The 27,446-nt window shown below is 56.8% G+C and overlaps 2 protein-coding genes across 12 annotated transcripts in view; one reads left to right on the top strand and one right to left on the bottom strand.

Annotated features, from left to right (window-relative positions):
• Positions 1–3,419: 3,419 nt before the first annotated feature.
• Positions 3,420–5,294, bottom strand: LOC123614868 (dual specificity phosphatase 28). The gene is made up of 2 exons (XM_074364657.1): positions 4,748–5,294; positions 3,420–4,513 (listed from the first exon to the last, which is right to left on the bottom strand). Exons 1-2 carry the CDS (start codon positions 5,138–5,140, stop codon positions 4,385–4,387), a joined length of 522 nt encoding a protein of 173 aa, XP_074220758.1. The 5' UTR covers positions 5,141–5,294; the 3' UTR covers positions 3,420–4,384.
• Positions 4,540–27,446, top strand: part of ANKMY1 (ankyrin repeat and MYND domain containing 1) — a 53,390-nt gene continuing 30,483 nt past the window's right edge. For 6 of the 11 annotated variants that reach the window (XR_012507239.1, XR_012507237.1, XR_012507238.1 and 3 more), the window contains exons 1-9: positions 4,540–4,789; positions 10,528–10,678; positions 11,958–12,144; positions 13,606–13,749; positions 19,022–19,494; positions 20,581–20,797; positions 21,155–21,319; positions 24,739–25,154; positions 26,533–26,704. Coding sequence is in view for 8 of the 11 variants with exons in the window: in XM_074364651.1 (XP_074220752.1) it covers positions 10,545–10,678; positions 11,958–12,144; positions 13,606–13,749; positions 19,022–19,494; positions 20,581–20,797; positions 21,155–21,319; positions 24,739–25,154; positions 26,533–26,704 (1,908 nt within the window). In the remaining 3 variants the exon portion in view is untranslated. Of the gene's footprint in view, positions 4,790–8,064; positions 10,065–10,527; positions 10,695–11,957; positions 12,145–13,605; positions 13,750–19,021; positions 19,495–20,580; positions 20,798–21,154; positions 21,320–24,738; positions 25,155–26,532; positions 26,705–27,446 lie in introns of those variants that run through there. The other 5 variants (XM_074364647.1, XM_074364648.1, XM_074364646.1 and 2 more) reach the window with 5 other exon arrangements.

The raw sequence follows: 27,446 nt of genomic DNA, 5'->3' as shown, positions 1-27,446 counted from the left end.
GCGCTGTGCGCCGCCCCGCTCGGGCTCCGCGCGGCCGCCGCCGGGGGCGCTGTGCGCCGGGAGGCCGGGGAGCCGGGGGCGCGGTGAGCGGGGAGACCGGGGCCCCGGGGAGCCGGGGACGCTGCGAGTCGGGTTGGGAGCGCGAGCCCGGGGCGCTGTGCGGGGCCCGGAGACAGGGGACCCGGGGGACGCTGTGCTGGCAGGGTGGGAGCTGGGGGAGCTCTGAGCGGGGCCGGGGCGGTGTGAGTTAGGCTGGGAAGGGGAGCCGGGGTGCGCGGCCGGAGTTACTGTGTGCAGGTGGCCCCCGGTGCTGTGCTGGGGGTGGGGGGGTGGGGGTCGGGGAGGCAGGAGCCCGGGGGCTGTTGTGCGCAGGGTCTGGGGGCGCACTGCGGCCGGGGTGTGCGTGGCCGAGAGGTCTCCGCAGCCCTGTGTGCTTCCTACCCAGGTGGCCCGCACTCGGGAGAGCCCAGAAGTCGGGATGACGGATCCCCCAGGGATGCTACAGGCCAGGTTCCTGGGGCAGCGACTGCTGGGGCGCCTGGGGCAGGGAAGCTGGGAAGTGTGGCGTAGGGAATTCAATGTTACTAGCCCATTCGGGAGCCTCAGGCCCTGGGAATGCTTTCCATATACCCCACCCACTCCCCTGTGAGAGCAGTGGTCTGTGTTATATGCCGAATAGGGCGTGCTGGCGCTCGGGAGCCTTAAGATAAGTGTGGCTGCTTAGATTCAAATAGAATTAGCGCAGCTCCTCAGTTGCACTAGCCGTATTTCAAAGCCTCCATGTGTGTTTGGACGGTAGTGTCTGGCTACTGGCAACCATATTCAACAGGAGCAGATATCCTCCCATAGTAGAAAGTTCTGCTGGACTGTGCTGCCTTAAGGGCTGGCAGGGCCCTGGAGGAAGATGGTGTAGGAGGAGAGTGCTGGGCAGTAATCAGACTTGGCCTGCCTGACCCCAGCCCACTCACCCAGGCCTGTCCAGAGACCTGGGCCCAGAGAGGGTGGCTGCAGACCAGTGAGGATGTCCAAAGAGCTAGCTTCAGGTGGATATCAAAGCCATGGCATGAGAGGGGCCACCGAGATGTTGCTGTCATCATCATATGAGAATTCGGGTCCTCAGGGAGAAGGGGCTTTTGGCCTGTAACCCCACACACTCCTCTCACTGCTTAATCACTGTCTGGTAGAGTATGGGGCAGGAGTCACCCTGCACTTGACCTCTGTGTCATCCCTGAGTACTGTTTAGGCCTTCTGGACTCAGTATCCCCATCTGTAATCCATGTGACCCTGATTGCCCTCCTCCGTGGGGCCGGGGCGGGGTGGGAAGGATGGCTAAGTGGGAGGACGTGTGTTCATTGATTCGGGTGGAGCATGTGCACTGAGGCATCTCTTCAGTTTTCCCTATGACCCCTATCCCAAACTGGAGGAGGGAGCTCAGTGCTGCATCCAGGACTCGAGAGAGGAGAGAGCTAGGGTCTGATAAGTCCTTGATGGCTTTGGGTAGCCCAGTACCTGCCCAGGTGCCACAGGCCGAGTGTTTTAGATGGCATTCTCAGTTTGACCAGCCTTTTAGAGCCTTCCCCTGCCCCCTGCCAGTGGGGCTCAGGCTGGAAGAACACTGTCTGGACTGCATGTGGGCACCCACACTGGCCTGCCCTAGCCACCCTCAAGCGGTCTACCAGCTGCCTGCACACTCAGGGTAGGTTAACATCAAGGGCTTCTTGCCCTCCTGGTCTCTGGGACTTGGGGGAGCAGGGGTTGGGTCTCATCCCTTCTCCCCTGGAGGGCCCTGGGCATCTCCCAGTGGCCAGCTCTGCACACCAGAGGGGTGGAGAAGGGCAGTCTTGCAGGTCCAGAGAAGCTGTTGCCACTTTCCCCCTGGGGTGCCGCTGTCTTCCACCCCACATTTTTATAAAGGACCAACACAAGCCAATGTTGAAGGAGCAAAGAGATCTGTTCTCAGTGTCAGAGCCAGCCTGCCAAAGCATTGTGAACTGTGAAGCCCACAGTGGTTGTCTCCACTCTCCACCTGGTCCCTGTCAAGGACAGAACCTTCAGTGTTGGGGGGGGGGTGGGCGCTGTCTTGCTGACAGAGGTCCAGGGCGGATGTACGGGCAGGGTTGTCCTTCTCTCTCCTGGCGCCAGTCTACCTAGGGGAGAGGACCCTGAGGGTCGAGACTGCCAGAGGCTGGGATTTCTCCCAAAGGAATTTCACACTCCAGCCTCTCGATGATCAAATCCTGGCTGGCCGGCCTGGTGCAGCTGACACCCCAGCCTCCCCCTGATGCACGTGGACTGGGTGGCCCTATTCAAGTGGGCTGACACCAGGGAGGGGAGTGGGTCCCTGGCCTCACCTGCTAGCAGGCGGGCACAGAGGCAGGAGGGCTTCCCGGAAGCCCATGGAGTTCAGGTAGGTACTGTGTTGTCTCTGGGACAGAGGTCCTAGGGATACCTGGGCCTCTGGTGGGAACCGAAATTGGATGGTTCTCAGAAGGGAGCTGGTGGGATAAAAAGCTGATGTGACCCACAGATGTCTTTCACCCTGGCCGAGGCTCTGCCATCCTTGCACATTTGCCACCCAGGACCAGGTCAGCAGGTCAGGGGTGTGCCAGCAAAGGTGCTGTGAGCATGCATGGCAGAAATCTGGGCTTTGGTCCTGGCTCCTGACCTCCTAGCTGGGCCAACTGCTCAGCTCACCTGAGGTTACAGATGGAGCCACTGGAGCCTCACCTGCCAAGTGGAGAGACACTGGCAGCAGCTCACTCATGGGGTTGATGAAAAAGTGACACGTGCTACCAGGGGTAAGGTGGTAAAAGCTGGGTTAGCCACTATGAGCTGCGGTCGAGTTATGAGCAGGGCTGGGGCTCTTGGGGATGGGGATTGCTGACTGGTGACATTGCACAGGGCTGGGTGCTGACCGACAAGCTGTTTATGCTCTGAGCCAGGGACCAATGGATGGTGTCATTCCCATCCCAGCTGGAAACCAAGGTGCAGGAGCAAGAGGGTTGGGGAGGAGGAGGTCCTTTCACAACCACCCCAGTGCCTCACCAAGTGTGAACTTCCCATCCCCACAACTTTGGGCTCTACTGGGTCAGAGGGCCTCACTCCCACCTGGATGGGAGGCTGAGATGCCATTTATCTGGGACTCCTCAGGCCCCTCAGCTTTAGGCAAGTCAGGGGTTGCTCTGTTGGATGGGGTGACTGACCCTGACTCCTAAGGGGCAGCGGGGCTTTGCCGCTGCTCAGCGGGGCCAGGAGTGTGTGGAAGCTAGGACATTTTCCTCATTACTGCCAGCACTCCCGGGTTGTGTGCGGGGGTCACGGAGGTCACAGCACCAGTGCAGGCAGGGCCACGCTTCAGGGTGCAGGGTGGAGTCAGCCCGGCAAGAGAGACCAAGAGGACCCAAGGCACTGGCTGCGGGTAAAGGCAGATGATAAACACCAACTACAGTGTTTTATTCATTATCTTGTTACGTATGTATTTGTATATATTAACCAGGGACTGTATTATCTGTAACTCACATATTACCTAGTTTCTCCACATCTTATTTAAGGAGTGTTGACTGTGATTAATTTTGTAGGATAGTCTTTAGGCTGTAGGATGTCCAGATGAGCTGCCTCTGAACCACAAGAGGGGTCAGCATACTCAGACACACCGTGGTTAGTGCATCGCTGGCATGCCCATGGCTGCAGGCTGTTAGGCCAGGGCTCAGTGCTGTGGTTGAGACTGGGAGGTCAGTAAGGTGGGTACAGACTCTGACAGCCCCAAGGGTGTCCATGCTGGGTGATCTGTCACAGCCTCGCGACCTCACCTGCGTGTCTGCAGCAGGTTTAAGTCTAGAAACTGGGCCCTCGCTGGCTGGAGCCCGTGTTGGTTTCTGTAAGGGGGCCTGTGTGAGCTTTGGGAAAGCCACTATGGTTCGAGCAGGTGGCAGGCGCGACGTTCTGCCAGCAGCCGTAGGTGTCCTCCCAGCGCCGCCCGCATCAGAGCTGAAGGCAGCCGGGCTCAGGGCGGCGGGTCTCCGTGATTGCTGTACTTCCCCATCTGCTGACGTTGGCTCCCCGGCCTCCATCTCTCTGTAGTTAGGTGTCTTTCTGGCTACAATTCCCCAGGTGGTTTTCACCTTCTCGACCAAGTCCTTTCTAATAAATTTGCTGACCAGGGGAGGAACGGTTCCCAGTTCTCGGTGGACACACCCTTGCACTTGACAAACGTCAAGAGGGGACAGAGGCCTTCGGGAAGTTGCAGAAAATGAAAACTCCGTGCGTGCGGCGTGCGGCAGGAGAGGAAAGACCACCCTCTCGTCTGTGTACCTCTTTCCACCCCGAGGCGGCAGGAAACTCCAAGCGCCCTTCTTGAGGCTGGGCGTCCTCGAGGGCGGACCGACTAGGACTCACTCGGGCCCGAGAGCTCCCCGAGCTGGCAGGACCGGGACTGCAGGGCCTCCTCGTACTTCTGGAGCTGCGACCAGAAACCCGGGTTGGGCTCGGCCACTGGGCGGGCGCTCTTCACGGTCTGCAAGCGAGAGGGTCCGGCTAGACACCGCGCAGCGCTCGCTGCCGGTTCCGCAGACGCCTCCAGAGCCCGGAGGCCCCGCCCCCGAGTGTGGGCCCGCCCCTCCCAGAGGCCCCGCCCCCTCACGGAGTCGCGCCCCGCCCAGCAGTCTCCGCTGATCTCGAAGGACCCCCTTCCCGGAAGGCCCCGCCTCATCTCGCCGGAAGTCTGTCCCGCCCGGAAGTCCCGCCCCACCTGGAAGGCCCGCGCCAGGCTGAGGCCGCGGTGACGCATAAGGTAGGCGGTGCAGATAGTGGCCGAGCGGCTGCGGCCGTTCTTGCAGTAGACGAGACAGGCGCCACCGGCGCGCACCGCGGCCTCCATGGCGGCGCAGGTGGGCTCCAGGTGCGCCAGCAGGTCCTCAGCCGGGTCGTCGAACACGGGCACGCGCATCTCGGCCACGCCGGGCGCGCGCGGGCCGGGCTGCTGGCGCGAGACGTTGACGCACAGGGTGACGCCCGCGCGCGCCAGCAGCTCCGGCGAGGCCACGGCGCGCACGCTCCCGAGGAAGAGCGAGGGGGCGACGCGCACGAACGGCGGCGGGGCCGCCTCAGCGGCTCCGCGGCGTCCGGCTTGTTCCGGGTCCATGACCAGCGCTCGGGTCCCCAGCCCAGGGGTCTATTTTGGGCCATCGGGCGGCCGGCCGGGCGCCCCCGGGTCCTAGAGGCCTCCGACGGCTGCCTGGGGCGAGCCCCGTCGTGGCTGTGCACGAGCGAGGCACGCCCAAAAATCCCTGGCCGCCTCCCATTGGTTGGGCCGAGTCCGGGGGCCTCTTCTGATTGGCTTCGGGTGCGGCCATTGGCTGACCTCGTGGCCATCGGCAGAGGGATTGGCCGCGCTGGGGTGGGCGGGGCCGGGTTGCTGGGTGAATGGGCTTCCCCGCCCATTGTAAATTGAGATGTCTGAGTTGCAGGTTCCTGTCCCTACGACCCGGGAGGCTTGCAGCTGGGTGGATGGCGGTGTTCTAGCGGGCTCAGGGAGGTGGGCTTCCTAAGCTGCAGCTGACGTGCAGACGAGCAAGGGACCCCGTCACAGATTATCACCTGGTCACTGACCAGTATCCTCCCCATCGTTTTGTTGTAGGCCGCCTGGTTTCGTGTACCCTTGATAACTACATCTCTTATAACTACATTGCCAGCTGAAGTACCCTTTAGGACAGCTTTATGTTAATTCCTTTTTGTTATCAGCTTCCTAATTAATCGGTCTGTGTAACTTTTGCATTTTCTTTCCCTTTTTTTTTGTAAAACACGGTTCATAAAAAATAAAGCTATGCACCATTAGTTTTTCACCATTTCTTCATAGACCACTAATTTTTTTTTTTTTTAAATTTTTCTTAATTATTTTTTGTGTCATTACTGTAACTTTCAAAAATTAGTATCATTTAATGTTTACACAGTTGACATTAAGGAGATGCTTTCAATAGATTTTTCTGATGCCCAGTGTCTCAGGGAGCTGTTTCAATGGGAAGTAACTGTTGCAGTCCTGCCTGCGTTATCGCAGTTTCAATTCTATTCCAGTAGTAAAATTTTTTTATTCTGATTCATCTCCATCATTTAAAAATTTGCAGTGCGTTCTACCAGACATTACTCTCCAGTATACACCCCCCCCCCCCCGTACTAGATAAATCTGACAAAATGAACATTCCAGCCGAAGCCACCAACCGCTGGTAACTGTCAGATCTTTTCTGCTATCTAGGGCTTTCTCTTGAGCTAAAGACTCAAATATCAGTCTGTAGTCAGGTCTTTTCTGGCTGCAGATCCAGACTTCACCTATGTGGAGGCCTTCCCAACATCTGTTTCCCACTATGTGCTCTAAAGAAGGATTCTAAAGCTGGGAGCCGTCCAGCTAGGTGGAGATTCCATGTACCTCAGCTCCAGAATCGGGCTTCTGATTACCTCCAGCCAGCCAGTGAAGCCTGTACTCCCATGATTGCTTCAGGAAAGGGCTTCGGCTGTCATACGAACCAGGGGAAAGAGGGGCTTAGAAACCTCTGTCCTCCATATGACCACAAAGGAAAGTCAGCCTTGGATGAAAGCAGAGATGGAAGGAACTAGGTACCTGGTGACTTTGTTGGCCACCGAATCACCTAACATGAAGACCCTCCAACTTCTGGACTGTTTGGTTTCCTCAACCAGCCAACTGCCCTTTATTGTTGGATGTTTGAGGCGGGTTTTCTGTTCCAAGGCCTCTTAACTGATGCCTCGTGCTCTCTCATCCCACTGAGTTCATGAATCGGTAAGCATCTTAGATCCATTCTGTCCACCTCGATTGCCATGTTTAGTTTGGGCCACCCTCTTCTGGGCTTGGCACCAGCCTCCCGAGGGGAGCCTTCCAGTCTTCCTTGCTGTAGTTAAATATGCTCTCTGATGTAGTGCTTTTCTGAGTGTTGGCCCTGACTCAGCAAGTAGTGATCCATTAGTGGGTTGTGAAATCAGTTTTGTGGGTCATGAGCCATAATTTATTTTTTTTAGCAAAATGGCATAGAAAACAATAGACTACCTGAAAATACTAGAGTGCATGAATGTAGCAGAGTTTTTCCTGGAAATTTTTTGAGTTATGTTTGTCCTGGATCATGCTATGAAATGGGGTATTACAGTAGGAGCCAGGCAGAAAGTCTTGAAACCTTTGAATACAAAGGACACATCTGACTGCACTGCCATCCTGTTTAAAAATGTCTTGCATTTTCTGTCTTTAATGTGGCATTCAAGGTCCCTCCTGCCTTGTCCTGTCTGTCTGTCATCCTTCCCTCTGTTCCCACCTACCCACCACTCCGTGGCCCAGTGTTTCTCACAGTCTGGTCCAAATTTCAGCAGCATCAGCATCATTGGGGAACATGGTAGGAATGCACATTCTCAGGCCCACCCTCTCCGGACCTGCTGGATCAGAAGCTCTTGGATGGGATGCAGGAAGCTGTGTGCTACCACGCCCACCATGTGATTCTGAGTTGAGATAAAATCTGTACCCATCACTTAGTCAATCTAAAAAGTCATTTAAAGCAGGAGAGCCCCCCATTTTTTTTTAATCCACTCAGCTTAAAGATTGTGTTTTGACCTAATGCATTATACATATCCACTCACCGTCCTCTGACAGGTGACGGTCATGACACCCACTCACTCCCTTTGTGGGCCAGCTGAGGCGGTGCTCTGGTAGTGCCCAGTGCCTGGCTGTGCCTCCCAGTTTCCCTTCCTTTCCTCACGTGAACTTAAAAGCACTTGAAAAGCAATCTGCAGTGGAATCCTTTTGGAACTTTTTCAAAGATTTTCCCCCCCAGTCTTTTACAATGTCTCTCATGCATCCAATTTGGTTGCAATTTTTAAGTGACTTCTGTTGACTTTTCAAAGCCTTCAACTGAATTTTGATAGAAATGTCACTCTTCTTTCCAAAGCACACTTCATCAGCCATATTTCATTAAACTTCATAACCATAATAGCACGTTCAGCCAGAATTTTGAGATTTGCAAACACCATGACTGGTAATACGAGCAGCTAACTTGCTGAAAGCCAGTCATCCTAAAGAGGTCAGTTTGCTAAATTACTGTTTTGCTGAATTTAACAAGCTTACCTTTCATTGAAAACGTTAAAAATGAATATTCTTGAATATTGGCAATACATATTAACATTTTTCTTATGAAAACATTCTTTTTGGGTATGGTCTTTAGTGTCATTGTAGGACTTGTATCAGTTTTTGGAAATAGGGCTTTCTTATCTTTGTATGCCTTTTTTTTTTTTAAATATCGGTGCATATATTCTTAGGAACATAAGCAAAATTTCAGCATTTCATATTGCATTTTTTTCCAGTTTATAGAAGCTTCCAGAACACGTTTCCTTTTTTGGCCACATTTTGGTACTTAGAATTGTTTTGCCTGTCTCACCAAATCGTCAGATTTGTCAAATTTGCCGAAAGTAGTTGAGCTGCTGTTTAGTCTTTCATGTTGGGTGGCTTGTTGGTTTCCTAGAGTCACTATAACAGAGCATCACAGCAGACTTGCTGGCTTGAAACCACAGAAGTTTATTCTTCCCTCCATGTTTGTGTCTCCAAATCTCCCTCTCCTTTTAAGGACAGTAGGTTTTTGGTTTGGAGCACACCCTAATCCAGTATGACCTCTTCACTTGATCATATCTGCAAAGACACTATTTCCAAGTAAGATCACTCACAGATACCAAGCGTCATGACTTAAGCTTATCTTTCAGGAAGACACCTCTCAGCCCACGTCAGGTGGTGGTGTGGTTTAATGAAAAGTTTTAGTTGACTGTTTTTTATCTTTTCACAAATGAATTTTTAAGGGAGCTCAGTTTGTCTCTGCTCAGCTTCCCAAGCTGCAAGAGAGAAAACCTGCAGGGGAAGGAAAAGAGGTAGAGGGGGTACCCAGGAACCCAGGGGGGCGGGGCTGAGAGGAGAGCAAGGGAGAAGAAAGACGTGAATGGGGCAAGTTTCAGGGTGGAGGAAACGCCCCTGGAACCTGGGAATCCCAGCACGGCTGCAGTAGCCCTGCCACCCCAGCCGGCAGGGGAGGGCCTGGGCGTCAGCTTTTCTTACCCTTTCCTCTTTTCTAAGGGGCGGTCTCGGTGGAGAGCCCCAACCCCCGTGCCTCCAGGGAGCCCCAGCTGCTTCAGGTGCGGAAGGCCCTTGTGCTGCTTCCCACCCTGCGTCTTCGCGCATGCCAGCCCCTGAAATGTGCTCTTTTCTGTTTCGAGAGCTCGCACTCATCCTCCGAAACCCTGCGTAGGAATCTTCTCCCCAGGAGGCTTCCCCAGTGACCCCCCAGGCCAGACAGCGAATCCCTCCCTCCCAGTGACCCCGGGCTCCTCCCTCAACCTGCTCCCCCACCAGACCGGGAGCTCCCGCGCTGAGCCTCCCACAAACATACACTGAACGAACAAAACCCGGCTCGGTCAGATATTGGCCGTACCTCACCCATCGCGTGACCGTGGGCAAGGCAATTCACTTCCTCGTGCCTCAGTTTCCTCAGGTGTCTCACGGGCCCCCCGCGCCCTTCACGGGGTCGTTGGGGGCTTTTAGCGCTATGTCCCCCGGGCGGGGAACTTGACCCAGAGGCTGACCCGCCGTCCTCGGCTTGATTTCCAGATCGGTGTCCGAGGCGGATACGGCCGGCTGGGGCTCCGCAAGCCAGGTGCTAGGGTCCCGGCTGGGCACCGGGTGGGGCAGAGGGCGGGGACCACCGCCTGGGGCCCTGTGAGGTCACAGAGGGAAGCCCCGGCCCGACCTGGGATTCCAGGGGGTGTGGCCGTGGGCGTGACCAGGCCTGAGCAGGGCTGGGCCGGCCGCGGAGGGCGTGTCCGGGGCGTGTCCGGGCGCGGCCGGGCGCCGGGATTGGCGGAGACCCAGAGCCGCAGCGAGCACGTGGGCGGCGGGCAGGTCTCCACGGCAACCTGACTCTCCGGCGGAGTGGAGGCTGGAGAGCCGGCTGCGCGGCGTCGGCCGCAGCCCTGGGCGGACCCTGTGCAGTCGGTGCGCGCTCTCTGAGGTTCGGTGCGGCCCGGCGGCAGGGGAAGTGAGTGGGGGGCATCCCCCAGCTCCGCGGAGTAGGCGGTGGGGAGCCTGTGCGTGGGCCCCGCGCCCCGGGGCCTGGCCGGCTGATCTCCCTGGATGGGGCGGAAAGGAGATTTGAGACCCGACGTGCGCGAGAGGCTGTGAGTGTGGGGTTGCGCGGGGACCGTGTCCTCGCCGCCCTGGCTCCAGCGGCCCGCGGGGGAAGGAGGAGCCCGCTGTCTCTGGCCCCAAAACGTGGCCCTAATTTAAGGTCGTGGTCGGGTGGCCCAAATGGTGCTTCCTGTGGTTCCTGGAACCGTAACGGGACACCCTGGGGCGTTCGTGAAGGCTTTCCTAGGGGGTTCCAACAGGATCCGGGCATCCACCGTGTTTCTCTAGGGCACGTGGTGCTGTGGGCGGGCACTTGGGCACCCTCCCCGGTAAACCTGAGAGTGAATATTGTGGGTCCCTGACCTTGGTTTCAGGTTCGAAGAGGAGAGACATGGAAGGTTATTATTCCTCAACCTTATACTACGAAAGCCCAGATGTTAGCAGCTGTGAGGACCAGACAGACGAGACGGGCAGCGAACCTGGTGCCGTCGGGACCCTGGAGAGCCCCAGGCTCGGCACCAAAAGGTTGTTCCTTCAGAGGGTGTGTGTGCCGGCCTCTTTCCTTGGCTTGTAGATGACTGTCTTCTCTCTGTCTTGACATCGTCTTCTCTCTGACTTTTTCTGTGTCCAAACTTCCCCTTCGATAAGGACTACAGTCACATGGGTCAGGGCCCACTCTAATGACCTCACCTTAGCTTGATTACCTCTGTGAAGGCGCTGTCTCCAAATACAGCCACACGGTGAGGGACTGGGATTTAGGACTCCAACATACGGGGGGAGAAGGGGAACACAATTCAAGTGATAACCACAGGTAAGAAAAAGAAAAAAAAACCAGTTCTGAGCCCCCGACTTTATTGTTGTTGCATGTGGATCTCTATCCTTTCTGGCTTCTTTCTACAGACAAGTAACAACATGGCATAGAGAGCTTTTTGTGTTTGCAGCAGCCAGATTGTTCCTCACTGGTCGGGTGTTGGTTAAGCCTCTGTGGCTCATGGCTGGCATCTGAGGGCCAGCTGGTGGAGGGGCTCAGAGTCTGAGGGTTCCCATGCCATGAGCAGCCCAGCCAGGCATCCGCCTGATAGCGGCACAAGTCTGTAGACCAGAGATACCCACACGCAGCATCCTCCAGAGAGCCCTCTGGAGCTGGGAGGGAGATGGTGGTGTGTGTGCTGGGCACCGGGGGTGGGCCCACTCTAAGTCGGGATATGGGCCTTCAGACAGCAAGAACAGTAGTGAAGCAAACCTGTCCTGGTGCACGCCCTGCCCCCTGCTGGGCACCCACCCATCCCTGCGTCCTTCCATCCATCTATCTATCTTATTAGTCAGCTTGCTGTCCCTCAAGCTGCCCTCTCATCCCCTCTGGCCCGAAGACCCCTCTCCTTGTCTAAATGGAATGTCTGTCTCCTGCCCCCATTCTGGGTGGGCGCTGCCGGCTCTCAAGAGAAGACCCTGTCCTGGGTGGGGGCACTCTGGGCTGGGGAAGGGGACAAGGTTCCCCTAGTGAACAGTTGGAGTGGGGCAGCCTCTGGTTCCAGGCAGTGGAGCTGGCCTGGGCTGAGAGGGCTGCCTGGTCCTACACCCTTACCCTCAGAAGATACGGCTGCACACTTACTGCATTTCCCACTCCTGCGTGACCCTGGGCAGTCACTACACCCCCCCATGCCTCAGTTTTCCTCTCTGGAGAATGGGGTAGCCCCACAATCGGCCTTGGGGGTGGTTGGATGAAAAAGGTTCTCAGCACTCAGTGGCCCTTAAGACTTCAGCCAGCATCAGTCTCCCCTCCCCCTGCTCTTCTTCTTCCTAGGTTTGTCCGGGAGGCCCCGGAGGAGGAAGAGGAGTCCAGGGGCCCCCTTAGGGAGCAGGGCCTGAAGGAGGTCTACACCCAGCTTGTCCGGGGTGTGCAGGAGTGGCAGGACGGCTGCGTCTACCGAGGAGAGTTCGGGCTGGACATGAAGCTGGGATGCGGTGAATTCTCCTGGCCCACGGGCGAGGTAACTGGCTTCACGTGCTTCCCTCCTCCTCTGGGCTCGGCCAGTCATGGCCTGTCTCTCTCCTGAGAAGCGTGTGCTGTGAACTCATAGATCCACCAGCAGGAAGGATGCCAAGCAAATGTCTCTCCTATTTGAGAAACGCCCAGAGAGACTTCCAAGACCCTGCCCAAGGTTCCTGGTGTCCACAGGCTGCAGCTCTGGAACCTGTGACTTAAGATAAATTCTTATTCTTGGCCAGTGTTTTAAAATTGGAAATTACTATAGTGAGAGGTATGTTTCTGTTGGTGAAATTACCTTATATTTAAGGTCAAACGGAAGAAATGGATCTTCTTAAAGACCAATTTTCAGGGCCCACAGCAGGCTCAGTCAGGACTCAGTGGGGACCCCAAGGGGCCTGTAGCAGAAGCTGTTTGCACCACCTTGCGTCCCTGGCAGTGTGGGCAGCTAAGCTGGGTGTGGGCTGAGTCTCGGGGGCTTAAAGCACCTCCCCCAGTGGGAAGCTGGGTTCTGAAGGCTTCCCAACTAGGGGTTGCATCCCCGCCAGCTGCACCTGCACTGGGGAAGGATTCTGCCCTGCCTGCCTGATGCTGTGTGGTTCAGCTGAGACTTAAGTGCATCTTTTCCTGCAAATGATAAAAACTCTCTGGAGGCAACATGGGGGGGGGTGTGCATTTGGGGGAGCTCAGGGGATCCAGAGGGCAGGACACCTGGCACTGAAACCCTTCTGAGAGGCAGGCATTGGCTGGCACACTTCTCAGGGGCCATGTGGGGTCCTGGTCTGTGAGCACAGAAGGCCACCTGAGTGCCCGACCTCACCCGCTTCTGGTGTGGAAGGCGGCCGTCTAACATGCGTGAGCATCGGTGACTGAAAATTCCTTGGAACAGATGTCACATTCGCATTCCTTTTCCCTCTGGGGCCGCAGTGGAGGGGCACCTCTGACAGACCCAGCCTTGGGCTCAGGACAAGAGCACAGACAGAGGCCCACATCCACGGCCTCAAAGTGAGGCGTCTTCAGTCAAAACCACACCCATGTCCCCTGCCAAGGCCCACAGCCTGTCCCCTGGGCCACACTTGTGTCCCCAGGGCTAGTGGTCCCCAACTCCCTGGGCCAGCCTGCTGCCTGTGGACCCAAGAGGGGCCGGGCAGGGTGAGGAGAGACAGGTCCCGCCCAAACTCAGGCAGTTCTGATGCCTCCCCAAGCCCCGGACCTAAGCCAGGGCAGGAGGCAGCGTGACCATCGGGAGGCCAGCTGCCCGGCACGTGCTCTGTGTGATCTGTGTGACCGCCAGGATTTAAAGGGGGCCGGGTGGCCAGACGCCCCGTGAGCCCAGCGCAGCCCCAACAGCCCCTGTTCACCGCTGACCAGGCGGGGGGGTGGGGTGGGGGGGGGCGTCCAATCAGGTCCTGCGTGGGGAGGGGCGGAGCCTCAGGCTAGGCCAGTGACCCAGCTCTGTTCGCAGTCCTACCGCGGGCAGTTCTACCGGGACCACCGCCACGGCCTGGGCACCTACACGTGGCCGGAAGGTTCCAGTTTCACGGGCATGTTCTACCTGAGCTGCCGGGAAGGCTACGGCACCATGTACCGGAAGACGAGGCTCTTCCAGGTGAGGGACAGGCCCCTGTGTGCTCAGGCTGCTGGGCAACGATGTTTAGGTTTGGGGGAGGTTTGTTCCACAAGAAGTAGCTTTCTTTTTTTTCTTCTTCTTCTTATTTTTATGGGGGGAGGGGAAGTACTTGGTTTATTGATTGTTATTTTTTTAATGGAGGTACTGGGGATTGAACCCAGGACCTCGTGCATGCTAAGCATGTGCTCTACTGCTGAGCTACACCCTCCCCCTAGAGAGTTCTTATTTTTAATGATTATAATAGTAGCGATAATAAAATACAGTAACAAGTTATCTGAAAAGCGAATGAGCGCAAAGCAAGAAGAAGATGAAGGCTCTTCATCACTCCGCTCCCCAGAGCAGGGTTGGGCTGCTGGCAAGTTGTTGTGTCTCCATCAGACAGTACACTCTCTGAGAAAATTTACCTCTTTACACACAGGCTGGATCACTGCGTGCATATTGTTTGAAAGCTGTCTTTTTCCTTTCCTGGAGAATACTCCTGGTTTTGTAAACTGAGCTACCCTCACCCCCTTATTTCACAGCAGTGCAATTTACAGTAAAATCCGCCCGCTTTAGTACAGAGTTCTGAAAGTTCTGACAAGCACAGAGTCGTGTCACCACTACCACAGTCGAGATTCGGGACAGTTCCCTCACCCCAAAATGTTGCCCTGTGCCCCTGGTCACAGGTCTCCGCTCCCACCCCCAGTGCCTGGCTGACCCGTTTTTGCGGGTGAGTTTGCCTTTGCAAGGAGGCTGTATTCATGGAATCAGATGTCAGGTAGGCTTTTGAGTCTGGTGTCTTCCACTTAGCAAAGTGCGTCTGAGAGTCATCTGTGTAGCTGTGTGAAGCCAGACCTGCTTCTTTCTTCTTGCTGGGAGCTTTTCCATCGCACATCTCCACCACAGCCTGTCCTTTCCCAGCTGACAGGCATTTGGGTTGTCTGCCGTTTTTGGCGATTGTGAATAAAGCTGTAAACATCTCTATCATATGTGGGTTTGTGAGTGTGTGTGTGCACGTGTGTAAACATCTTCCCGGTTCCCTGCTGCCCTGCGGAGTCAGCCTCACCTCACCCGCTAGCCCTTTGGCAGCCCCTAGTCTGTTTTTAATCACTATGGTGTCCCCTTGCCTGTAATCTCATGCGCATGCAGTCACACAGTATGTTGTGTTTGCTGTTGATCTCTTTGGCTGAGGGCGTGGTCCCTTTGAGATTCATACCTGTTTTGCATACTTCACTAGTCCATTTCTTTCTCCCTAAGGAGTCGTGTCCCAGTGCGTGCACAGAACACAAAGTTTTTGTTGGTTCACCAGTAGCTGCTCACTTGAGTTCTTTCAAGGTTTTGGTTATTATGAAGATTCGATTCTGCTAAGAATATTTGATTACGAGTCTTCATGTGCACATGTGTCTGTATTTTCACTTGGGTAAATACCTGTGAGTGGGGTAGCAGTCCTGTGTTCTGTTCCGGTAAATTAAAAACACTTTTTTACCTAAGAGCTTTTTACCAGTCTCAATCTCACTTTAGCTTTTTTTTTGGTGAGGGGAGGTAAATAGGTTTATTTGTTTATTTGCTTGCTTTTAATGGACGTATTGGGGGTTGAACCCAGGACCTCGTGCACGCTGGGCTGGCGCTCTGCCACGGAGCTGTACCCTCCCTCACCATTATGGTAAATTTTATAAGGAACTGTCAAACGGTTTTCTAAGCAGCTGGACCGTTTTCCACTTCAGCCATCAGATATCAAAGTTCCTGCTGCTCCACATCTTTGTCGACACTTGGTATTGTCAGTTTTAAAAACTTTGACCATTGCTATGGGTGTGTGTGGTATCTCACTGTGGTTTGAAGTTGCAGGACCCTAGTGATGTTTGGTGCTGAGCGTCCTTTCATGTTCCTATTTGCCATCGGTGTCTCTTCCAAGGTGAAGTGCTTGTCCGTATGTTTTCTCATTGTTTTTAATTGGGTTGTTTGTGTTCTTACTATAGAGTAAGTTCCTTGTCTGTATTCCAGACACAGACTTTATCAGTTGTATGATTTACTGATAAATCAGTTGTATATTTTTACGGTTATATATTTTCCCCCAGTAGTGGCTTTCTTTTTGTTTTCTTAACAGTGTCTTTTTTTTTTTTTTTAGGTGGTTCTAAAGTATATTTTATTTAATTCTGCTGAATATTAGTGACCTGCTAAAACCAGGACTGTGTTAAATTGTATTTCTTTGTATGCCCACTATTGAAATTCAGTAATCCTATGGTGAATAAAAAGACTTAGTGCATTTTGAAAAGCAGATTTTTAAAACTTGTGATGTGGTCCAACTTACCACTTTGTCTTTCTGAGTTCTTGCTTTTTTTTCCCCAATGTCCTGTTTAACCCAGGTCACTGAGATTTTCACGTGTGTTTTCTTCTTTGTGGAAGGTTTTAGCTCTTCTGTGTAGGTCTGTGACCTACTATGAGCTGACTTCTCCATTTCTCGTGGAGTGAGGCTCCCTCCTCCTTCACATCTGATCGTTCCAGCTCCATTTGTTGAAGAGACTCATTTTCACCACCTGGCCTTTGCATCTTTGTCCAGAACCACATCTGGAGACACGCGTCTGGTTGTCGTGGACGTGGATGCCAGGCGCCTCGTTCCTTCCGTTGCGACGACCCCGTCACCCTTCTCGTGGTTTCTGAGTGCTGCTGGGTGACCACTGTCCAGAGCTGTTATTTCATCAGAGTACACAAGACAGCGACATTTAATTCTCTTATTCCTTCTTCCTTTATTAACTAGAATTCTTTTATTTAAAAAATCCTTTATCAACCGTTTGGTTGCCTTGAGGTAGTTTATACGGGAAAGGCAAGGTGACGCATGATTGTTTCCCCTTTCTGTACCAGTTTTCAGAATAACGGATTGATTTCCTAACAGTCCTCAGTGGTGATCAGTGGGGGCGAGGTTGTTTTTGTTTTTGTTTTTTTAGTGTCTTTACAAACTCATGGAAGCTCATGGACGTGATGTGTCTCTGCCCGTTGCAGTCAGCATGGCTCTGGTGCCGCGGCCCGTCTGTGGTCAGGGAGAGCCTCTTTCGTTTAGCTCTTGCCGTCCTGATTCTTTGGTAGCTGTCTTGCTTCCTGCTCTGCAAGGAGTCCCAGGCTCATTCGGACACTTCCTGCCCTGGACCCAGAATCACTGCTCACCCGTCGCTTCTGGCTCCTTCAGTGGAACGTGATATTCAGAAACCACAATTTGGGTGCTCATTACTGCCGTGCTGGCTGGTTCTTATTTTTCGGCCTTTTCAGTAGCAGATCTAGAAAGCACACTTATTCACGTGAGAAAAGACAACATCAGTTTGACTGCTCTCTCTAGTTCCAGCTCAGGACAGGGATTCACCCAACAGCTCTGAGGCTGTGTTTGCCTGTCTTTTCTCTTAGTCTCAAACATCTTGGTTTCTAACCATAACAGCATCTCCGAGTTGCTTTATCTCATAACAGATGTGAAATGGTTTCAGGATAGCAGTAGTATTATTACCACCATTATGATCAGCGAAAGCTGTTCAAGTCCCCTTCACCAGCTCTCTGTCCCTGGGGCCTGTCCCACCAGGGATGTGGAATCAAATCAGACGGAAGAACCCCTCTCAGTGCGGTTCATCCACCGCCCGGGTGTAGAGCTGCATTTGCTTGCTTTATTTGGCCTTCACGATTTTAGGATTCTATTTTTTAAATATTACTTTTGTTTTGTAATTATGCAGGTCAAATCCAGCAAACAGGGTCCCTCCTGAGAGGTCCGGCCTCCACCCCCTCTTCCCTCTTGACCCCTCCCTGTCTGTGGTGGTGTCTTTGTAATTTTGTCTTTGCGTTTACAAATGGCGGGCAGATACGTGTGCCCGCTCCTCTCTGCGGGGCCGCCCTGGGCACCTGTCCTGGATCCCGTGTTTTCGCTGGTGATCCGTGAATCCCATTCCTAGAAGTGGGATTATTTGGTCAGAAAATAAAATGCTTGTTAACAACAGAATTTTAAAAGCCGTGGCATGTTGCCTCCTGCAGACAAAGCCTCCTTTATTTAACCGCGGAGGTTCCCGGCATTACTGTTTGCTGTTCACGTAACTGTTGAGAATGCACCTGAGAACACGGCTTTGGTGCCCCTGGGATTACCTCCTGACACAGCCTCTTGGACGTGGTGCCCCTGGGTCAGGGGTGGGAGCTCCTTCGGGCCCTGCAGACCTCTCCCGCCGCCTGCCTCCCGGCCCATGCCCCCTTCCCGCGCCTGCCCCGCGTCCTTCCTCCAGGCTCGCTCCTCCTCAGGGACACCCCAGCGCTTCCGGGGCAGGCCCTGGCGGCACTTCACAACCCACTGCCGCTCCACAGCTCGGGTCTTTGCGTGGTGAAGTCACCCTTAAGCATCTCGCCCGTTCACTTCACTTGCTGCCGCCTGTTCTAGACTGCGAGCTTCCTGTGGGCGGGGGCTGTGCGTCTCAGAGCCTCAGGTCCGCTGTGCCCAGCCTCAGGCTCGCGGCCCGAGATGCTTAGAGGGCCGTGTTGAGTGGACGCAGGTCTCTGAGAACAGGGCTGCCATTCCCGGTTCGCAGAGGAGGGCCCTCCTCAGGCCCCTGTGCCTCTGCCTGGGCAGATTCCTCGGCCCTCCCGGAGACCTGCAGGCAGCCTTCAGCTCCGCCGCAGGGAACGTGCAGCCCCCTACCCCCTGCAGCGAAGCCAGGTCTTCCTCGGCGCTCCCGGTGCTGGAACTCTTGTGCCAGGTTCCCTCATCACCAGGGAGGCTCTGCTGCTCCCTGTTCCTCCCCAGAGGCACCCTGGGTCTCCCGTCCCCCACACCCCCCGCCCAGCATGGACACACCCACCCAGCGGAAGCGTGGGAAAGGCCGGACATGGCTGCACTCTGCTGGGTTCGTGGGGAGCCTGTTCCTCCTCCTCCTCGTCCTCCTCGGCCCGCACCTGCTGGGGTCTGTCTGACTCGGTGCCTGGCACCTCTACCCGAGGGGCGCCTGGGCTGAGCCACAGTGGCAGAGGAGCAGGGGGTTCCCTGCAGCGAGCCGGGACGTGGCACCCCGGGCAGGCTTCCACCGCGAGGCCCGCGTCGCGGCCCCGCCGTCTACCACCAGGGGTCACACCTTTGTCCTCGAAGCATCCTTGCTTACACCTGTGCTTCGGGTCCCTCTGTCTGGTGCAGCCTCCATGCGTTTTTATTGAGTGAATGCATTTCTCAGGAAGATCTTTTCTTCCTTTGATTTTAAGAAACTGGCCGCTCAAGGTGCACGGCCCTGACGAATCACCTCTTTTGCCCTCTGAGCTGCAGGGGCTGTACAAAGCGGACGAGCGGTTCGGGCCGGGCATCGAGACCTACCCGGACGGCAGCCAGGACGTGGGGCTGTGGTTCCGCGCGCACCTCGTCAAGCTGTGCGAGCCGGCACCCGGCGGCTTCTCCATCCGCAGCTACCCCGAGTTCTCAGGCTTCCTCTCGCACACGCCTGCCCGAATCAGCCTCGCGGACGAGGAGAAAATGGAGTGGCCCCTGCAGGAGGGGCAGGACCCCTTCTTCTATGACTACAAGCGGTTTCTTCTGAACGACAGCCTCATGCTGCCTCCAGAAATGCATGTCTACTCGACCGACAGCGGCCACCTGCCCATGACCTCTTCCTTCCGCAAAGACTTAGATGCCCGCATCTTCCTCAACGATGTCCCCCCGTTTGTGGAGGACGGAGAACCCTGGTTTATCAAAAACGAGACCCCCTTGATGGTCAAAATCCAGAAGCAAGCTTACAGGTTCAGGTAATCAGACCCACCTTCCTCCTCACCCGACGCCTGCGAGGCCCTCTGCTCCTCTGACAGGTGTGCTCAGGCCTGGGTTCCTCAAGGCCTCTGGCGCCCAGTAGCTTTCGGGTTATTTGTCACGCTTGTCTTGTCTGACTGGCTGATGCAGCCCAGTGATGAAAGGGGAGTGGGGAGCCTGTGCCTGGGAGCCCCAGTGCACTGCCGGGGTGCGGGGGGCTGTTGGGGAGCAGGGTGGGTGGGGCCTGGCGGGCTGGCTGGGCCTCTGGCTTCTCCAAAGAAGGCCGGGAAAAGACAGAGCTTTTCTGCTGGGTTCCAAAAATCACCCCCATTCCCGTCCCAGCAGCCCTGGGAAAGTTAGCAGTCACTTGAGGAAAACTGATTTTATAAGTTACAATTTTCAAGAATGTTTCAATCCCTTTCTTAAACTTTGTCCTCAGAAATCTCTAAACTATTTTGGAATGCATGTTTTGTGAGCACAAGTGTCTACTTATGCATGCATCCATCCACCCATCCACCCATTCATTCATCCATTCACCCATCCACCCATCCATCCATCATGCAAACATCAGCTAGTCTACAATCGTTGATGATTGTCGAGTACAGAAGCACCAGAAGTCCGCAGGCTCTTGTGTGCACGCAGGAGGCCCAGTGTGTGTGGTGAATGGGTCATGGGACTTGCATGTCCTCTACTCAGATAGAAAGTGGATGAGCAGAGATGGGATGTGGGTGCTTGGGGCCGCGTGCTGGACCTGTGCGTGTGCCTGGCCCCGTCCCACCCAGGGCCCCTTCCCCAGAGTGTGGGGGGGTGGGGGGCTAGAGGAGTTGGGGCGGCACGGGGTCTCCTCGCAGCCGTTCCTTCTCAGGGCAGGGGCTTAGGCTGAGCGTCTTTGCCGTGGGCGGCGTGTCCCACAGTGGCTGCAGCAGGGCAGGCCCAGGGCACCGGGTGCCCAAGAAGTGGTCTGCGAGGGGGAAGAGGGCTGGGGCAGTGGGGGCTGAGGGAGGAGGTGGGGGGGGCTGGCCCCTTTGGAGGGAGGCCTTGAGTCCAGAGCTGGTCTCACAGCACTGAAGCGCCCGTGTTCCCAGGAACAAGAAGGCTCACACCAGCTGGAACATGGGTGCCATTCTGGACGGGAACCGAGGCGGCTTTGCGCACCATGGGCCCAAGGAGCGTCTTTCCAAGGAGATGATCCTGAAGGCCCAGGAGGGGAATTACGACTGGGTGTATGGCATCCTGAGGGACAACCTTGCCAGCCCCGACGTGGCTGACGCGACGGGCTACACCGTGCTCGCCGCGGCCGCTGTGAGCCCCCTTGCTCCCCAGCAGGGGCTGTGTTTGCCTGCAGGGTCACCTTGCTGGAGCACTGACCTGGGGGGGTCCCAGGCGACATCACCCTTGTGTGGGTGGAGCTGTCCTGCCTCCCTCTCCCCTCCTTGAAGCCCCTTAGTGGGGTGGACGTACAGGGTCAGGTGGAAAAGAAGGGTGGGGGTGCGGTGACCTTCCCACGCCGGGGCCACAGCCTGACCTTGAGCCTCCGCCAGGTGCAGCCGGGAGCCGGTGTCCCCGTCTCTGGGCAGGTGTCGGTGTGAGGCCTCACCAGGCTCCCGGCCCTGGCCGAGGGCGTCTGCTGTCCTCACTACACTGGCCACCTCCCTCCAGGTTCACTGTCACATTGACATTGTCAACCTCCTGCTGGATAACGGGGCGGATGTGAACAGGTGCACGGATGAAGGCCTCACGCCCCTCAGCATGTGCTTCCTCCTGTACTACCCGACCGGGTCCTTTAAGTCCAACATCGCGGAGAGGACTGTGCCCGAGCCCCAGGTCCGCTCCTTGGCCCCTGCGGCCCGGCTCAGTGTCTGCACCACCCCATCCTCGCCCCCATCCCCCATCCGCCTGTCCCCCTTTCCCCCATCCCCCGTCCACCTGTCCCCTGTCCACTGACTACCTGTCCCCCTTTCCCTAGCCCTTGTTCCCTACCTCCCATTCCACTGTCTGCCTGTCCCCTGTCCCCCATTCCCCCAGTCCGACACCCCATCCACTGTCCACCCACCCACCTGTGCCCCTTTCCCTAGCCCTCGTCCCCTACCTCCCATTCCACTGTCTGTCTCCTGTCCCCTAGTCCAACACCCCATCCACCTGTCCCTCAGTCCCCATCTCTTGTCCACCAGTCTGTCCATCCACTCTTCTCTCTCCTCAGCTGCCCACCAGCCTCCCCCTCCTCACATAGACCAGCTTCAGATGGGGTGAACTGACAATGAGGTGGGTGGGTGGGGAAGCGGGGATGAAGCCTTAACAGTCACTGAGGTGTCCTGAGCTCGTTGCCAGGACACCGAGGGTCAGGGTCCCTCACAAGCCACATGCCCAACAGTTTGGGGCCTCAGGAAAGGAGGCCCCTGGGAGGGGGAGGGAAGGCGCCCTGGGGATTCGGGAGCCAGGCCCCCTCTTGCCTGCCGTGGGCAGCGCTGCTGTATGGCCGTGCGCACTGCCGGCCGCCGGCTCCAGTTGTCTGGGGCGTGTGCCCAGAAGTGGAGTTGCTGGGCTGCACCAGAGTCCTGTGTGTAACTTGTTGAGGACGCTCTGAACTGTCCCTGCCTGGTGGCTGTGCCCTTTCACACCCCCCTATTCCAGTGTGGGCTCGAGGACAAGTCGCAGCCCAGGGTGGGCGGCTAGCTGGGTTCCAGCTCTCTGGGTGCAGGGCAGACGTAGTGTCTGTGTCTCCTGGGCACAGGCAGGGGGGCGGCCCCTGCAGGGGGTGTTCCCGCCCCTCAGGAAGCTGCCCCTGGACCCTAATGGTCAGCCATGCGAGGCCAGGCTGGACCTGGGGTGATGTCCACCACGAAGGCCCTCCGAGGGGCTGAGCGCTTCCCCTGTTGGTGGTCGGGGCCTTCTGCAGGGAGGGAAGGGTGCTGGGGCGGTGACTTCCAGCTGGAAAACTTCCCTTTGGTGGGGTGGGCCACTGCTCCGCACCCACCTCCTCCCCCGCTCTGGAATCTTTCTTGAGAGAAGGCTGAGCCCTGTGCGCGCCCCAGAGGGGCAGAGTCCCTGGGCTGCTGAGCCTGCTCCTGCTTCTCAAGTCGGGTCCTCACCTGTTGCCTCCCGTTCTCTGCTGTGTGGCCGCAGGACTGGGTGGGAGCTCAGAGCCGCCAGCCTGACGTCGTGGTGGACAGGTGCCTGTGGGGAGGGGGCCCCAGCTGCCCTGGGCGGTAGGGGAAGGTGTCCGTCTGTCCATCCGTCTGTCCATCCAGAGGGCCTGCCTATGGTCCCGGACGTGTTTCCTCCTGGCTCAGGCGTCCGGAGCCTCCCCGAGGGGCACGTGCTGCAGGCCTGTGCCGGGTGCTCTGCTCAGGGGCTGACGAGAAGCTACAGCAAGTCAGCAGGGGTGGCTCTGAAAACCGACAATCTTTGCAATTTTTGTTTTTCTTTCTTTTTTTTTTTGAGATTTTACTTTATTTTGTTAAAAATTTTTTGTGGGGGGAGATAACTAGGTTTGTTTGTTTGTTTGTTTTCATGGAGGCCCACAGCCCTTGAGCGTGCTAGGCAGGCTCTCTCCCACTGAGCTGCACCCTCCCCTCCTTTCGCTGTGTTTTTATAGCGGCATTGACTCAGTGTAATGTGTGTGTATGCTCTGTTTTTCTTGGAAGTTGTTCACGTACAATAACTTCAAGTTCAAGGGTGATCTTGTGAACAGAGGTGGGGGCCGCTTGGGTCCTTGTGCTCTGTCTCCCTTCCGGGCAGGAGCTGGTTCTGTTTCCGCAGCCCCGCCAAGCCCAGAAGGGTGGGGGGCGGGGGCGGGCTCAGTGGAGCCTGAGTGAAGGTGCGGGGTGGGGGCAGTTGAGGAGCACCCCTCCTGGGTCGGGGTGGGGGAGGTTTGGGGGCTGAGCGTCCCCAGGACACCGAACATGGAAGAATCCCCATTCCACTGAGTGACTTAAATGCTGATGAAGGAGTCGGGGCCCCATAAAGCCTTTTAATTATATTTTAAAATCCTTACAAAAATCTCTCCTTGACTTTTTAGAAACTTTTTATTCTGAAAGATATGGCACACACACAAAAGAACACAGTGCGATGAACTTCCATGGACCCGTCACCCAGATAAAGTTACCAACGTGTGCCTCTTCTTTCCCCATCCACACCCCACCCGAACCCCAGCTGTGCCCACTTTAGAGTAAATTCACCGTCCATCATCCATCGTCCATCGTCCATCACTACAGCCTTAAAGACTTCCGTGTGCATCTCCACCAGCTGAAGACACGTTCTTCTCTTTCTTCTTTTTTTTTTCACATAATCACAAACACTGTTATCTCACCTAAAAATTAAATTTCTCAGCGTCCTCTGATAACCCATCGGTGTTCCGTTTCCCCAGTTCCCCCGTAATTACCCTTTGGGGCCAGACTTCCATGACGCAGACTCACATGCTGCACGTGGTGATAAGGCTGCACTGCCTTCAGTCTGTGGCAGTGCCCCTCCCTCTCTCCCGGGCTGGGCTCCTCCTTCACTGTTGAGGAGACTGGGCTGTCTGTCCTCCGGGGTTGCGCGCTCCCTGGAGAGCACGCAGGGCCCCGCTGCCCTTGGAGGTGAGGTGTTGGAGCCACGCCGTCCTCTCACGTGTCACTCGTGTAGCCATGACAGAGACCATGAGGTCCACAAAGTGTAACTGTTCACCTCTGGGCCCTTTACTGAGAAAGTCTGTTACGCTGTCGGGGCCCAGCCCCAGCGTTTCCGCCCCGGGGTCTGGGGTGGGGCCGCTTTGGTGCAGGGACCACACTGGGACACGGGCTGTGAGTGGGGCTGGAGCAGCGCCAGGCAGCAGAGTGTGAGGCCAGCGAGTGTGCGATCGGAATGTTCCTGGGCGCCACGTGAAAGGCAGGTGGAGTTCATTTTAACAATATAGTGTAACACGTGTGTCCAAAACTCATCATTTCAGTGTGTAATGGGGATAGTGATGCTCAGGGAGACATTTGGCACTCGTTTCCCGGTCTCTTCCCGCTTACGCTGCCCTGGTTCTGGATGGGCCAGGGTTTGTGCGCTTAGCTGCCCCTGTGGCTCCGGCCTCTGCGGGCGCCTGTGTCCCTCTCTGCGGGATCCCAGAGAGGCCCCGGGCGGCACCGCGGTCAGTCAGCCCAGGTGTGGTGAGGGCGGCTGGTGGCAGGGCCGAGGCTTTTGCTAAAGAAGGCGGCCTGGTGGGTCAGCACTCCGACTGCTCCTTTCCCCTAACGACATTTGTTTGCTACTTTCCAAAGGAAGCTGCAAAAACCCTAATGACTCCCAACCGCTCCTTCTCATTATCGGAAGCGGCCACGGAGCCAGTGTTCCAGGAGGAGCTGGTACCGGCCTCGGGCAGCCAGGAACCGAAGCCACTTTCTGCCAGGTCGGGCAGTGAGGAGGGCAGCCAGCCGTCCGAGGACGGGGACCTGAGGAGCAGCGCCAGTGACCTGGGGAAGGCACAGGACGCAGCATCGGGGGCCCTGGACCGGTGCACCCCCTGCAGCACTGAGACGGACTTCAAGTCCAACCGGTGCATGCGCAACTTCTGCATCAAGCCGTCGCAGGAGCTGCTGGAGAGGGGCGCCCAGGCGCACGGCCAGCTGAAGGCCCCCGCCGCCCCCGCCGGCTCCGACAAGGGCACCGTGAGGAGGATGGCACTGTCCATGGTCCAGTAGGTCGCGGGGCCGGGCCGTGGGCCTGGGGGGGTTTCCGGGGGGCCGCGTGCCCGCTGGACCAGCCTCACTACCCCTTTCCCCTGGGAGGGTGTCTCTAGACAGTGTCCCCGTGGCCCCACACCCGCTGGCCTGCGAGGATGCCCGGGGGCTGTGTGCCCTCTCTCTGGGCACTGGTGACAGCATTGGAGGGGCTGGCACCGGAGAGGCACGCACAGGAGCTCACACTCACTCACCCCCACACACAGTCCCCCATGACCCCCCTCCCCGCACACACACACACGTGTCAACACCAGGAAGCTCACTGAAGCAGCTCTTTCTGCACAGCCAAGTCCTGACATCACCCAGTCTCTCGGGGGCAGTGAGACTGGCCTCACCACACAGCCCCCCTCAGACACACACAGACACAGCATGCACACGTGTGCACACACATTCCCCACACACGTGTAACACAGGGGTTCACTCCCCTCGCAGTGAGGGGTTCTGGTGTGGCCAAGTGGACATTTTTCATAAAAACATGTCATTTATGTGAATATGCAATGTGCTTGTTAGTGTCACTTTTAAAATGCATTAGTAAGTATTTAAAACCGTCTCGCAACTGTAATGGGAAGCGCAGCAGACGGGACAGATGGAGTCCATGCAGACAAGCTCCTGGGGGCCCTCAGAGACTTAATGAGTCCACAGGGGTCCGGCGAGCAGGACGGCTGAGAACCGCTGCTCTAGACTGACCCGGCCTCTCTGCTGCCCTCCTGCCGGCCTGCCCGTGCTCTGCAGGGTCCGCGGGACTAGCAGACCCTCCACCGGCCACTCTGCTCCTTCCCCCCGACCCTCCCTTCCCTCCTTCCTGCCTCACCCCTCCCACCGCCCCCACTCCTCCCACCCAGCGTCTCCAGGCCCAGGCCTCGAAGGGCGTCCCCGCAGGGCGCTGTGGGTGCTGCCACTGTGCTCCTTGTGAGAGATGTGCGTGCCAGTGTGTGTGTGCATGTGTGCATGGTGTATGTGGTGTATGTGTTGTGTGTTTGTGTGTGTGTGTGTTTGTGTGTGTGTGGTGTGTGCGATACAACCTTGGGCCCCATGAGGTCCAGGGCTCTATGTCAGCCCCTCACAGCCACCCCAGGAGGAGGGTGGGTCCCCACCTCACAGGTGAACTCAGAGAGCTAGGTGACCACGGGGCCGGGCTGCAGCTGGATCTGAGCTGGGCTGGGCTGGCCCTTCTCTGGGTGGGTGGCCTTGGCCCCTGGGCAGGGGCCAGGGGTCTTGGCAAGGCAGGACCCTGGGGCTCAGGGCATCAGGAGACCAGCGCGCACGCCAGCACCCTCCACCCGCGGCCCCGGTCCAGGAAGCTGCCAGCCCGCGACTGCCTGCCGTTCCTTCCAGACGCAGAAACCGGTGGCTGACCATCAGGCTCCTGCTGCAGCGTGGTGCGGACCCCAACCTGAGCCGCGTGCCCATGCAGGCCCTGTTCTTCGCCGTGAAGGCCGCCGATGTGGACGGCGTGAGGCTGCTGCTGGAGAGCGGGGCCAGGACCGACATCCAGTTCCCGCCCGAGGTAGGGCCGGCCGGTGCTGGGAGGCGGGTGCCGGGCTCTGGGACGGACTTGGAGCAGCTGCTGCTCTGCCCTGGTTGCACAGACATGCGTCCAGATGGTGACCCGGTGCCTGTTGTGTTTAGGGGGTGACACTCTCTGCTTGGCACCCGCTGTGACCTGCTCGCCTCCCAGGGTCCTTGGCCAGGCCACTTACTTCCTTCCCTGGAGTGTGAGGTGCAGCCATGTCGGGGAGGAGGGTTTTCAGGATAATTTCATGCTAACACCTTAGGTTTACGGGTTGGACTCCTTTGAAACTAAGGCTGCCGCCTTTAACCTCAGCACAGACGTCTCTCGCTTTCTCATTTCTTCCTTCTTTGTCCATCCATCCATCCATTCACTCACCCCTGGTCGAGAATGTGCTGATCTTTGACACAGAAGCTTGCTCTGTGCGGGGCTGGCGTAGGCAGCAAGAGACAGGTGCTAGGAGAGCCGCTCCTGCCCGTGCGCCGGCCCGCAGCAGCGGGCTCACAGCTGTGGGTTCTGAGCGTCCTTCCCGCCTTCTCCAGGCGCACTTCCTGTTTCCGTGGGGTCTTGCTTCAAGGGTTTGTGTTGGGAGGAGCAGACTGATGAGGGCCCCACCCTGATGGAGGTGTGCTGCGTGCTCCTGGCCAGACTCTCCCAGCTGGCTGTGCCCCTTCCAGGGCCAGGTCCCCCGACCTCCTCTGAGCGGCCCAGAGACAGTCCTCCATTGCCTGCTGGCCAG

This window comes from Camelus bactrianus, chromosome 5 (genome assembly GCF_048773025.1).
Source record: "Camelus bactrianus isolate YW-2024 breed Bactrian camel chromosome 5, ASM4877302v1, whole genome shotgun sequence".
Taxonomy (NCBI): domain Eukaryota; kingdom Metazoa; phylum Chordata; class Mammalia; order Artiodactyla; family Camelidae; genus Camelus; species Camelus bactrianus.
This window is presented reverse-complemented; position numbering and strand designations above follow the sequence as displayed.

Bases quoted from the DNA above. Each gene is read 5' to 3' on its own strand.
- LOC123614868 (XM_074364657.1), bottom strand. From the start codon at position 5,140: ATGGACCCGGAACAAGCCGGACGCCGCGGAGCCGCTGAGGCGGCCCCG. The intron at 4,514-4,747 runs GTGGGGCGGGAC...TCTCGCTTGCAG, and splicing joins GCCTGGCGCGGGCCTTCCAG to ACCGTGAAGAGCGCCCGCCC.